At 33.2% G+C, this 12,962-nt stretch overlaps 2 protein-coding genes across 2 annotated transcripts; one reads left to right on the top strand and one right to left on the bottom strand.

Annotated features, from left to right (window-relative positions):
• Window positions 1,366–3,294, top strand: LOC107624474. The gene has a single exon (XM_016326964.2). The coding sequence runs from the start codon at window positions 1,524–1,526 to the stop codon at window positions 2,880–2,882; it is 1,359 nt and encodes a 452-aa protein (XP_016182450.1). The 5' UTR covers window positions 1,366–1,523; the 3' UTR covers window positions 2,883–3,294.
• On the bottom strand, window positions 3,803–9,096 carry LOC107623335 (bifunctional purine biosynthesis protein PurH). The gene is made up of 13 exons (XM_016325548.2): window positions 8,838–9,096; window positions 8,372–8,491; window positions 8,152–8,254; window positions 7,860–7,935; window positions 7,404–7,500; window positions 6,613–6,715; window positions 6,349–6,479; window positions 5,987–6,164; window positions 5,743–5,897; window positions 5,355–5,564; window positions 4,752–5,099; window positions 4,539–4,665; window positions 3,803–4,263 (listed from the first exon to the last, which is right to left on the bottom strand). Exons 2-13 carry the CDS (start codon window positions 8,474–8,476, stop codon window positions 4,112–4,114), a joined length of 1,785 nt encoding a protein of 594 aa, XP_016181034.1. The 5' UTR covers window positions 8,477–8,491; window positions 8,838–9,096; the 3' UTR covers window positions 3,803–4,111.

Below are 12,962 nucleotides of genomic sequence, written 5' to 3' on the forward strand. Positions count from 1 at the left end.
GTGTAAATTCTTTAAATAGAAAAAAAAAAAGAATTTTATAAACTTATGCTATATATAAAATAAAAAATTAAAATATACAAAATATATGAAATAACATATGCAAATATCCACAAATACATAATAAATATATGATTTTTAACATGTATAACACATTCTTAAAACAAGAATATTCATTGAAAAAGGAAGAGATAAAATGCCAAATCGTACAAGTAGATTGACTACTAATTGAGGGAATTAGTCCCATTAAAGACAACCATAAGTTTTCTCAAGGTCAAGCACCATATAGAATTTTATTTGACGTTATGTATGTTCCTTGAAAGAAGTTGAATTTATTTATTTACTATTATTATTATTTTTATTTTTAGTTTTTCACGGTATCCCGACACTTACTTTAGACGGCGAGTGAGCTAACCACTCGATTAACCCAAATTATTACCTTGTTAATTTGTTACCTTCTTTTTTACTATTATTATTATCTTGTTAATTTGTTACCTTCTTTTTTTGGTCAGGATAATGTTGTGTGTGTGTACCTTGGTCCTTATGAGACTGCAGAGGAAGTTGCAAAAATAGAGAGGAAAGAAAACTTGTGAATTTTTATATGTAACTTTTTTTTGTATTCATTTTTATATGTAATTTATGAAGGGAAATTTACAACTTCACTCCCTCCCCCTTTTTCTATTTTCCATTTTCAACCAAACAAGGCCATAATCTTCTTTCCCTTTTTTGATGTTTTTGGTCAGCGGAATTTGGCTTATTATCTTATGAATTGTCAGAAAAAAAAACACTAGGTTAGTGTATTAGTAATATTGAATCCAATCCAATACGGTTTAGTATAGGCCCAAACACAGTGCGTAGACCCAAGTATAGAAGTTATAAATATTAAATGGAGCTCCATCCGCGACGGATTAGTCCTTGGCCTGTCGGGTTGGGGGATACCGTGGACAACCGAAAAAAAAAAATCATATATTCCAATTTTCATGAAATTAATTTTTAAACATATTATTTAAAAATCATTTAAATACATGAATTTAATTAAAAAATTACGTAAAATAATTATATTATTTGTGTTATCAATTAAATTTTACATATAATGCATAAAATTTAAGAAATTATTATATTTCATTTATAAGTTTTGTATAAACATTTTCATTGTAAAATGTTTTTGAGAGACTCTTAAAAAACTATCAATTTAAAAAAAATGGGAATAGACTAAGATGGCGCCACAAGTTATTAAGGACTATAATAAAGCCTTTAAATAAAATCGGAGCGTCTAAGAGGAGCGGTTTCCCATCCAACGGCCAGGATGCGCGCTTCAACGTCTAATTATTTTCTTTCTCCTCATCTTCCCTCCAACGGTCACATTGACATAACGTAAAAAAAAATCAAAATACAAATAATTTTCCAAACTCAACTCACGAATCACACTTCCTTTTTTCTTTCTCTATTTTTCAAAGAATCATAACGAAAACGAAGACGAAACCAAAAGAATTGAAGATCCCAGATTCCAGAACCTTCCAACAACAATGAGCATTCTTCAGTATCCAGAAACCGCCACCAACACTGAGCTTCAGGTTTGGAACAACGCAGCATTCGACGGCAAAGAATTCGAAGGATTCTCGTTCCCTGTGAAGGCTTCTTGGTCCTCCATTCACTCAACGGATTCTCTCCGATCCGATTCCACCAAGGAAAACCTGAGCCCCGCTGCACTCAATTCCTCCCCCGTTCCCGCCAAGAACAAGAACAATAAGGGTTTTGACGAACCAGAAGACGAGAGAAAGATTGACCTCGAGATCCGACAAATTGAGGATCAGATCAAGCGCTTAACGTCCAAACTGGAATCGCTTCGGCTTCAGAAAGCGGCGGCGGCGAAGACGGTGGAGAGACGCGGAAGAATTGTGCCGGCTAAGTTCATGGAACTGAAGCAGAGTTCTCAAAGCTCTGCTGTCAAGATAATCGAAGAGACTCCGAAAACAAAGGTTACGATGGCGGCGCCGGCGACAAGGAGAGGAATGAGTTTAGGGCCAGCTGAGATCTTCGCTGGAGGAGGGAGGTTCTCCTCGATCCGGCCGGGGAAGGCGAATATTGCTAATGCTACAACCGCTGTTCCGGCTACGCAGAATCGTCGGAAATCGTGTTTTTGGAAACTGGACGGTGTGGATGAAGTGAAGGCAGTGAGTGAAAGGAAGAAAACCTTGAGCCTCAGCCCAAAATCGAAGAGAATCGGCGGTAGATTTGACTCGGTTCAAGGTTCAAAGCAAGCTGCAACTGTTACTTTGGGAACAAGGAAGAGTGGTGCTGTTGCTGCATTGGTTCAGCCGAGGAAGCTGTTCAAGGAAGGGGAGAAATCTGTGCCTAATAAGAAGGCGGTGAAGCCGGGGAGAATGGTAGCAAGCCGGTATAACAATAATAATGGTGGTAATTCTGTTGGTGTTGATGCAAGGAAGAGGTCATTGCCTGAGAATGACAAGGATAATGATGGTGGTAAGAGGTGGGACAAGCGGCGCGCCTCGTCACTGCGAGGGAGTGGTCAGGGGAGTGAGGTTAGGGTGAAGAAGAGGTGGGAGATTCCTGCACAGGTTGTGATGTGCAAGAAGAAGAATGAGAATGAGGAGGTGGAGGTGCAGGAGGAAAAGGAAGAGAGGAACAATGCAGGTGTGAGTGGTGTGTTGCTTCGGAAAATTAGAACACTCAGGTACCTTAATGAGAGTCCTAGAGATTCTGGAGCTGCTAAAAGGGTGGCTGATTTGAATGGGAAGAGGTCTTATTTCTGCCCGGACGGCGACAATGATGACGGCGACGAAGATAATCATGAAATGGAGGAGGATGAGGAGGAGTCTGTTTGCCAGGTCCTAAGTTTTGATGATGATGATGATGGATGCTGATGAAGAATGTAGATGGAATGTGAGTTTTGTAGAACTTGCTATGTTCTGCTTAATTCTTGGGGAGCTGATATTGATATCTGTTGTTGAGTAAAAATAAATAAATAAATAAGCAACGTTTTCTTCTCCCAGTTGCTGGAACTTTGTGACTCGATTGGTATTGTTGTTTGAAGTTGTGAGTAAAACATGTCTCTCATGCTATAATTGTACATCAATTTGTCTCTATCCATGCGTAATACAAGATTGTCTATCTGATGATTGCCAGTTATAAATGGTTACTTCTTCCTTAGAAGATTGTCTTTTTGGTATTGTTGTCCTTTCCGGTAGCCATGGGGGATCACAATTATATGATATGTTTTAGGGTTTCAAGTTTAGTTGTCAAACAATATTGTTCATGGACACTATATTATGTTCTCTGATCAAATCAGAGTTTCTAGTACTACTATCTGGAAATTTATACTATATTCCACTTTTTCTGTTTTGTAGTGCCAGTGAAGATATGCCTAAAGATAATTAAATGGGTGCACATACTAAGTGAAGTTCTTAATGTTAAATAATGCAATCACAAATGACAACTGAACAGAACCAAAAGACTAATTTTCTCATTATAAAAAATGAAGAAAAATAAATTAGTAATTAAATAAAAATAGATGTTAATCAAGCTAATTCAGATGAAGCCAAAAATATTTTTCTTTGAATGTAACGACACTACAACGATACAAAGTGGTTAGAATCCGGTTCAAGCCTTTGAATTCTCAACTCTCGTTTTATTGAATCACGAAAACTTTATATATCAAATTAACTTAAAAAAAGTTTTCGGTGGTTCCAGAGGTTCAATTCACATCTCAATTAGCTAATTCGAAAAATACTTGTTTAAACCAGTTAATCTGTTTGTTAATCATAGGACTATCTCTTCCAATCACTGTTAAAAAGAAATCTAACAATATTTCAAAGGCTTTCAGCCTGGGCTGTATTTATGAGTAATTTAGTATATAGCAAAGAGCCACATGGACCATCATGGTCTATAATTCAGCTTGGTCCATTGTAGAAGGCTCCATCTTATGTAAAATAACTAAATAAGTGTTTCTTTTCTACATCAACTTGGATAGTACAACAAACTCTACTCATACAACCATTTGATGCCAAAAACCGGGCTTCAGTTAAAATGCTTTCACCAAAACCCATTTTGAAACAACAGAAACAGATAGTTATCCCAAAACAAAAACCAAATATTAATGCCTGAAGTGCCTCACTTGGGTGAAAACTAGGGAAACACCGTACTTATTGCAACAGTCTATAGCATCCTTGTCTCTAATACTCCCACCTGGTTCTGCAATGACACCAACCCCACTTTCACATGCTTCTTCCACTGCATCCTTCCAAGCTGCATATAAATTAAGATACACACATCCATGTCGGATTTTAATAAAGAAGTGTCAATAATGTCACATAACTTGAATCCCATGGGAGCTTATTGTATGCCTTTAATTTACACTAGTATTTTTTATATCTAATTTTATCAATGACAATGGGAGATTACTAAACAATTTACTTTCATCTTCATATGAAAAAGTGATGGCCTTCTTAGAATATCTACATAAAAAATAAATGCTAATCGTGCATCCCCATGTCTTATTAAATATTTGCTTTAACACTTACCAAATGGGAAGAAGGCATCACTAGCCAAAGCTGCTCCTTTAACATCATCTCCGGCTTTCCTCATAGCTATTCTTAAGCTCTCCAAACGATTTGGCTGGCCACTTCCCATGCCTAACATGCACTTATTCTGCCAAAACAATTATTGAAGAACATGTTTAGATCCTTACATATGATTGAAGCCTATAAAAGCTTCGACATATAGCAGATAACAACCTTAGCTATCACAATAGCATTGCTTTTGACATGCTTCACGCACAACCAAGCAAACTCTGCATCACGAAGCTCTTCATCCACTGGAGTCCTCTCAGATTCTACACTGAACTTGATGTCATGTGGGGTCAAGTCATCTGAATCCTGCACTAACCACCCTCCTCCAACCTGCCTGAGAGACAGCTTTCCTGCTTCGTTCTTTTTTGCTTCAAGAATCCGTAGAGTCTTTGACTTTCCACGAAGAACATCAAGCCCCTTCTCTGTGTAGCCAGGTGCAACAACAATTTCATAGAACATTCTTGTCTCTCCATCTGTTGGGCTTCTAAATTCACGAATTTCTTTGGCAAGAACCTAAAATATGAAAACAAGCATTGTATTTATCCCCCCATGTCACAAAAAGGTGAAACAATGGACTCATATGCCAACTAGCAGGTGGCACCAATCAACTATTTCAACAATTTGTATGCCCAAATCATATTTTTCTTGAAAAGTTGCACATGTACCCCCCAAAAAATCATATTTTGATAACCTTGTTGCACATTTATCATGGATAAATATAGATATTTCAGATTCCTGATAACCTATATTTTTTACTAATTGATTTACCTCATCGACTTCCACGTTGAAAGCTACAATTCCACCAAACGCACTCACTGGATCAGCTTTAACAGCTAGTCTGTAAGCTTCAAGAATATCATTACGTGATGCTACCCCACAAGGATTAGTATGCTTCACTACTACACATGTGGGATCCCTAAACTCACACACACAGTTCCAAGCAGCATCGGCATCCAAATAGTTATTATATGACATCTCCTGCAAGAAAAATGTTAAGGGTGTAAGACCATCTACAACATTAACTTATATGAAGATCAATAAAGGATTACATTCATTCAGAAACCCTTCATCCACAAACATGATATAATAGGTTTTGGGATAGTATATTACCATAAACACATCACACAAGATAAAAGAAATTGCAGTTAATTCCCACCTTTCCATGATGTTGTATGGCAGTAGCAATTCCACCACCATTAACCTCAGAAAGTCTTTTGTCAACATAGAATGCAGCTTTTTGATGAGGATTTTCACCATACCGGAGAGAACTTTTGAGCGACAAAGGCACAGTCAAGGTAGGAGGAAATTTATCTGTCATAAAAAAGAGAGCACATGTCAAATCAGAATACAATATTCGAATACCATGCAACAAACGAACTTTCATTGGTTTTATGCATTACCTCCCCCACTCTGCTTCCACAGCCACTCAGAAACTGCAGAGTCATAGGCAGAAACATGTGCAAAAGCTTTCCACGCAAGCTTTAACCTGAACATTTGATCATCCTGATTTCCCTTCAAAAATTCCAATAATGCAGGGTAGTCTTGTGAATCAACCACAACCAAAACATCCCTGTGATTCTGTTCCAAGAAGTAGAGAGCTTATATTTAAGATGTTTCAGCAGACAAATGACAGAATTCAGCCCAAACAAGAGTTACAAAACATTAGAAGTTTTCATGACAAGATAAAGAAACATAGGGTAAAAAAAAAGATTGCCTTCATTTCAGATTTTTAATTATTAGCACTTTCAGCCAAACAAACAACCTTTGCAGCAGCCCTTATCATTGCTGGACCACCAATGTCAATGTTTTCAATTCCATCCTCAAACTCTACTCCAGTTGATGTTACTTTATCAAAAAATGGGTACAAGTTCACCACCACCACATCAAAAGTACCTAGAAAAGGAACACCTTGAAATCAATAAAAGTACCCAACCTCACAACTTGAACTAATACAAAAGTCCAAATTCAAAACTTCATATTCTAGCATTATGTACCTTTAATTAAAAAGTTGAGAGCATAAACTTACCAATTCCATGAGTGTTGAGAGCTTCAATATGATGTTTTTGATCTCTTCGAGCAAGGATACCTCCATGTATATTAGGGTGCAAAGTTTTGACTCGACCATCAAGCTGTGAAGAAAAGCCAAATCATTCTTGTTGATAATTAAAGTTGTGAAACTCAAGCTTCAGTGGAATCAAGAGACCAAAAATACCATGAACATGGCTAAGAGGTGGCAAAAGGGGAATATTGCATATGGAAGAAAGAACAAAAAGTAACTATCCTATAAGCTGGCCATATTGCAGTAAAATAGCAGATATACATTCATTGAAGTTTGATCTTTTAAACACAAGCTCGGGTAAACAACAAAAATTCAGTTCTCATCGGAAAACCCATCCGGAATTAATGCATAATGGAAAATACATATTGAAAGCTACCCAGTATTGTTCATAATTACCCTAATCCTGAGTAGAATAAAACAAAAAAGACCAAATAACTACACACAACACAAGGGTTTTATAAAATATAAATGTTCATTTGCAAGCATGATTTCAAATCATATACACTCACACCTCTAATATTACACACTGGAAATGTTTACTTAAAATTAAAATTAGTTATATGTGCAACAATGAGATGAGAAACTGTGCTTCTAGTATTGACTATAACCTTAAAAAATTGTAGCTCTAACATTCAAGTTAACATTATTTAAGACAAAAGAATCTCTATGGCTACTTTGCAATATAATTATCAAACCCATAATAGATTGACAACGAGGATCTTGGAAGAACTTAGAGTCGCACAAGAAAGCACACTCACCATCTCAGGAAACTGGGTCAGCTGTTCGACTTTAGTAACAGCCACCCCAGCACTCTCCAGTGCAGAAGCTGTTCCTCCAGTCGACACAATAGTGTACCTACACTTCAATATTGGGATCATCAATACTCCCTCTCTCCACAAATATAAGTCACTTTTGACAAAAACGAATTACTAACTTCAACAATATTTCAAGTGTTCAGACTAAAGTCACATTACATTCTATAACTTATATATAACAAGAGTAATGCCAAGTCCTTTTATAAACCAAGTCCAACCATGTTAAACAATAAGACTTGGAATAATGCTAGCCATATCTGGTTTTTGTTATGTTAGACCAACTTGATTGGACTTGGTTAATAAAAAGACTTGGATGTGTAGCATTATTCATATAACAAACTACTTCTAACATTTTAAAAAGAAAATAAAAGTGATGTTACCAGAACCAAAATAACTTACCCCAATTCCTGAAGCCCATTCCCAACAAAAGCAAGATTCTTCTTGTCAGAAAGTGATATCAATGCTTGCTTTCTACCTGTTTCATAGCAAAAGAAGACAACATGCCAACAACCTATTATTCTTATGTTTTAATGAAAAGAAAATATTTGCATAGAGCAAACAATGGTGCCATATACAACATGTAAATATTCTAAGTAAACACAACACTATTATAACTGAACCAGAAAATAGAAAAAGATAAATAATAATAATAAAATAAATAAAAGGGTGGTGGGAGTTGAAAAGAAAATACCTGAATCAGAAGAAGAAGCAGAAGCAGTTATTGGATGTGAAACTGAGGCAGTGTCAGCCATAGCTTTGATAGGAAGGTAGCTGAAGCGCAAAGAGGATCGAACCTGAAACATATGCATTTCAAAGACCATGTAACTTTGCAAGAGTTACTTTTTAGTTCTTATAATCATCATTGTCGTTATTATTACTATTTAAAAAAACAGGAGAAGAAGAATAGGCACCGAAGTAGGTGGAAGGAGATGGGAATGAGAAGAAGGAGAGAAGAGGGAAGCACGCAAAGAACGAGCAGCAGCAGCGGCGGGGGAAGTAGCAGTGGACGCAAACATGATAAAGCTTTGAGCCTGCAATCAAAAAGTTTTGCTTTTTGAGGATTTACTATTTGCTACAGTACACGCACTTAAATAAACATATTCAAGTTCAACTAAAATTTTGAAAAGTAAGCATACAAAATTAACATTCAAATCCACAAACTATACATAAACAGTTTTCTAATTTGCAACTTAACAATTTAACCAACAATTAAAACTCACATCCTCCAACACTATCAAATATATAGGCATAGATTATATTAAGCAGCTTTAAGTTTCAACAACTAACAAGTAACTTAGTAACAGCATCGGCATTGTAGATTCTAAATTCGTAATAATTTACCCTAAACCCTAAATTCCTAATTATCAATTATCATACCTTATAGGCTTGTAGTGACTAGTGAAAGAGGGAGACACAGAGACGCGAAGGAGTAGAGCAGCGGCAGAGGCGGGCAGTCGAGGCGCAAAGCAGTGGCATGCAGCGGCAGACGGCGAAGCAGTGAGAAAGAAGAGACACAGACACGGCGAAGCAGAGAGACGGAACAGAGGCTATCAGGCACGAGGGAGCGGCGAACGACGAACAAGTGAAAGGGAAGAAAAGCAGAATCTTTGTTAATGGCGAAAACTCTATTAATATTCTGTAGTTGAAAATTATTAAATAACTAGTGTTAAACCCGTGCATCCTTATATTTAAATTTGATAAGTTAAATTAAAAATAATATTTTATAACCATATATTTTTTAAATTTAGTATAACACTATCATCGTCGTTATATAATAAACGTGTTAAATATGTTATTTTATGTAAAATATAAATAGAAGTTTTATATTGTGCCAACCTCAATATTTAAGTTTTACATTCACGTTAATCAAACATAAGAATTACAATAAATCAATGTTCAAATACAAAAATTATAATATATAACCATATCTTAGTTTGAATTTTAAAACTTGAACACTAAACGATAATTTTTTGTTTATAAAAAACATAACAATAATAAATAATAAAGTGCTGATATTGCTACTTCTTAAATTACCTGTATTCTCAGCAACATTGAATATGGCTGGGTATTCAATTTGCACATAATCATCTAATATAGTCGTATTTTCAGTAATATCCTCAACTTCTTCAAAAAATTTTGAAAGATTTATAGTCAATTTCTTCAAGAATGTTTTTCTTTGTATCAGGTGTCTTTCTTTTTCAGCTATGCACACTTCTAATTCTTTAGTATCTAAATTTGAATTAGATGTATTTGCTCCTGTAATCATTAGAGATAATACATCAAGTACTTTATATTATAAAAAAGAAAAATGAATATATGTTAAATGTTTGAATAAGATGAATTATGAATATATATTATGAAGATAGTATTAAAGATAAAAGAAGTAAAATTTTAGCTTTGTGATAATTACAATCTATCATGCTTATCTTACCATGTCTCTTTTAAATACTCATGACATGTTAGTTATTTTGTATACCCAATAAAAATTAAATATATAGAACTGACATACTTAAAAATACCAAATAAAAAAATATATTATTCTAACCTAAAAACAAAAATGATAAAATAATTAATTTATTTTTTTATATGAAGTCTACCTTAAATTGTGCTTCGCTTTGTATTTTCTTTGTCTTTTAATATCAATTTTTTCTTCAATATAATCTTGCTTCTCTTTAGACTTCTTGCATCTTTCAATATATACCTAAAAATATTAAATAAATAATTTTTTTAACCAATTAAAAATATATATACATTATACATTACATATTTTTATTATCAAATTTTTTATATTATTAAAAAAAAATAAAGTAGTACACATATGACTGCATTTATTTTTGGTATACATTTCTATCAAAATATAGACACAGGAGTACATGTATGGTGTTTGTTTACTGAAACAAAAATGATGAAAGACATAGTCATACACAAACACCCATTAAAAATATGTATTTTGTGTCTCTCTAAAATGCTGAAACACTAATTTTAAACTTGAGACACTAATTTTTTACAATTTTTCTCATGTCTAACTTACCAAATAGAATATGAAATTAGTGTCTTCTTATGTCTATGTAAAATCGCACAGATTTTATTTTCAATGGCTGCTTTAATTTCTTTTTTATTCTCATTTATTTAGTTACGTAAAATATATTTTACGAAAAATAATATATATTTTTTTACAAAAGTATCTTTTTTCAAATAAATATAAGTTTAATCTCACTATCAATAAATTCAACTTATAGTTAATTTTTTTTTTTCATTTCCTTAAATAAAGAGATTGAAAATGAATAACTAAGAGAGAAAAAGATGAAAGTACCTCTATTGTTGTGCTGAGATAATCTAAAAAATAACAATGTAAACGAAGTAAATAGAAAAAAATTATAAATGTGACAGATAAAAAAGTTTTAAATTTAAAAATCAAAACGGTTAAGAAGCTACTTAATTAGGAATTAGTATTAGAATTTTAAATTTCAAATTTTTAAATAGAGTTTCCAAATTAAAAATTATCATAATATCAACGGTGAGAATCAAATTAAAAATAAAACCACAAGTAATAACCAAATAACTTCAATTTATATTTAAAAAAATTCTAAATTCCAAACATAAAAATCGAAAAGAACAAAAAGAAAAATAACTCAAGAAAAGACAATGTTTTCACCAAAACAAACATATGCTTGGCATTATTCTATTAGATAGACTCTAAAAGGGATTCCAAAACATGTGCATCCAAATTCTCAAGTTTCTTTCTCAATCTTGATTTTCTTGCAAGTTGAGGTATTTTCTTCCACCTTCGAATCTTCCGACTCCGAGGATAGTCGCTTAGTTGGTATAATAGCATTAAAAATAACTCAAGAAAAGACAATGTTTTCACCAAAACAAACATATGCTTGGCATTATTCTATTAGATAGACTCTAAAAGGGATTCCAAAACATGTGCATCCAAATTCTCAAGTTTCTTTCTCAATCTTGATTTTCTTGCAAGTTGAGGTATTTCCTTCCACCTTCGAATCTTCCGACTCCGAGGATAGTCGCTTAGTTGGTATAATAGCATTTTCCAACAATTCGGATTCATCATTGGCCGCAACTTCGTTGGAATTCAAGCAACAAATTCTGTACAAAAAAACCACATTATCAGTCATCTTCTTAACTTTATAAGAAGGTGAAAAAATGTGGATTATCATATATGTGAACTTCAACGATGAAGAGAAAGATCTTATCAATTAGGTTGAGCAAAAGTATAGGTGTATCCAATAGATTTCCTTTCTGTAGGGTATTACATAATATATTAATAATAAATAATATAAAAAGTACCAATAAAAATATCTTCACTAATATTTTTAGAAATAAATATTGGTTAGATCTTACCAATAGGAGTGGATCAAGTATCTCTACACAGCTCTTTCCCAAAATTTGTTTTGCCTCCTTGTCAAAGACTACATAACATGCACAATCAGAATCATCAATGACACCAAACTTTATTCGATACCTGCTTAAAAAAGAAAATAACATAAAAAAAAGTTAAATATAGACTTATTCAATATCTAATCCAATATACATAGACTTTAATTTAAAAAAATAAATAAATAACCTTGGAGTCATGGATAAAAGGATATTAGTAGAAAACCTGTGTCTTCATCGAGTCAAACCATCTCAATTGAGTATGGCAATGGAGAATTTTTGTAACTTGATAGTGTTCATAACCGTATCACTCGTATACGTACACACAAATTGTCGATGGTAGGATTGATGTCAGCAATTTTGTGAATACCAGCCATTGGAATAAGTAGGGAGATTTTGGATATATGTAAAGAAAAGGATTGATGTACTTTAAATTGTGGTGCTTTACATCTCTCATAACTTATCCTTTTATAGTTGCATCATAACTAAAATTTTTTAAATTTGGTTGACTTTAATTTAAAATTTAAAAAATAACAAACTAAGTAAAACAACCCAAACTTAAAATTTGAAAATAACAACCTAAACAAATAATAATTTAAAAATTCTAAAAAAAATAATATAATTTTGTTTTTTTATTTTTATCTTCTATTTTCATTTTTTTTATAAAATCTAAAAAATAACAAAAAAATAAAAATGTAAACCAAACGTGATTTTTGAATCTGATTATTGAAGAAAAGAAAAAATGAATCCGCCAGTCTTGGGCCATGCTTTTGTTCTAAAATGTATGATGAGTACAAGGCTCTATAAAGCCCAATTTAATTTCTTAATAAAAGAAATTCGATTTACAATAAAATTTTTAACATCATCATTTGCATTTCAAAATGGGTGAATGTGTCCCCAAATGGTATAGTCTCCCCATACTCAATGAAGAGGTTGCGGGGTCGAGTCTCCTATTTTTGGTAAAAAAAAAATGGGTGAATGTCTGTTGGTGTTTATTCCACTAATAATATTAGGAAATTAATAATATAGTAATCTACTACAAATGAACTAATTAGAACAAAAGTTAAAAAAAAAAAAAAACTTACATTTTTATATGAATCATGGTAA

Source organism: Arachis ipaensis, chromosome B10 (genome assembly GCF_000816755.2).
Source record: "Arachis ipaensis cultivar K30076 chromosome B10, Araip1.1, whole genome shotgun sequence".
Lineage (NCBI taxonomy): Eukaryota > Viridiplantae > Streptophyta > Magnoliopsida > Fabales > Fabaceae > Arachis > Arachis ipaensis.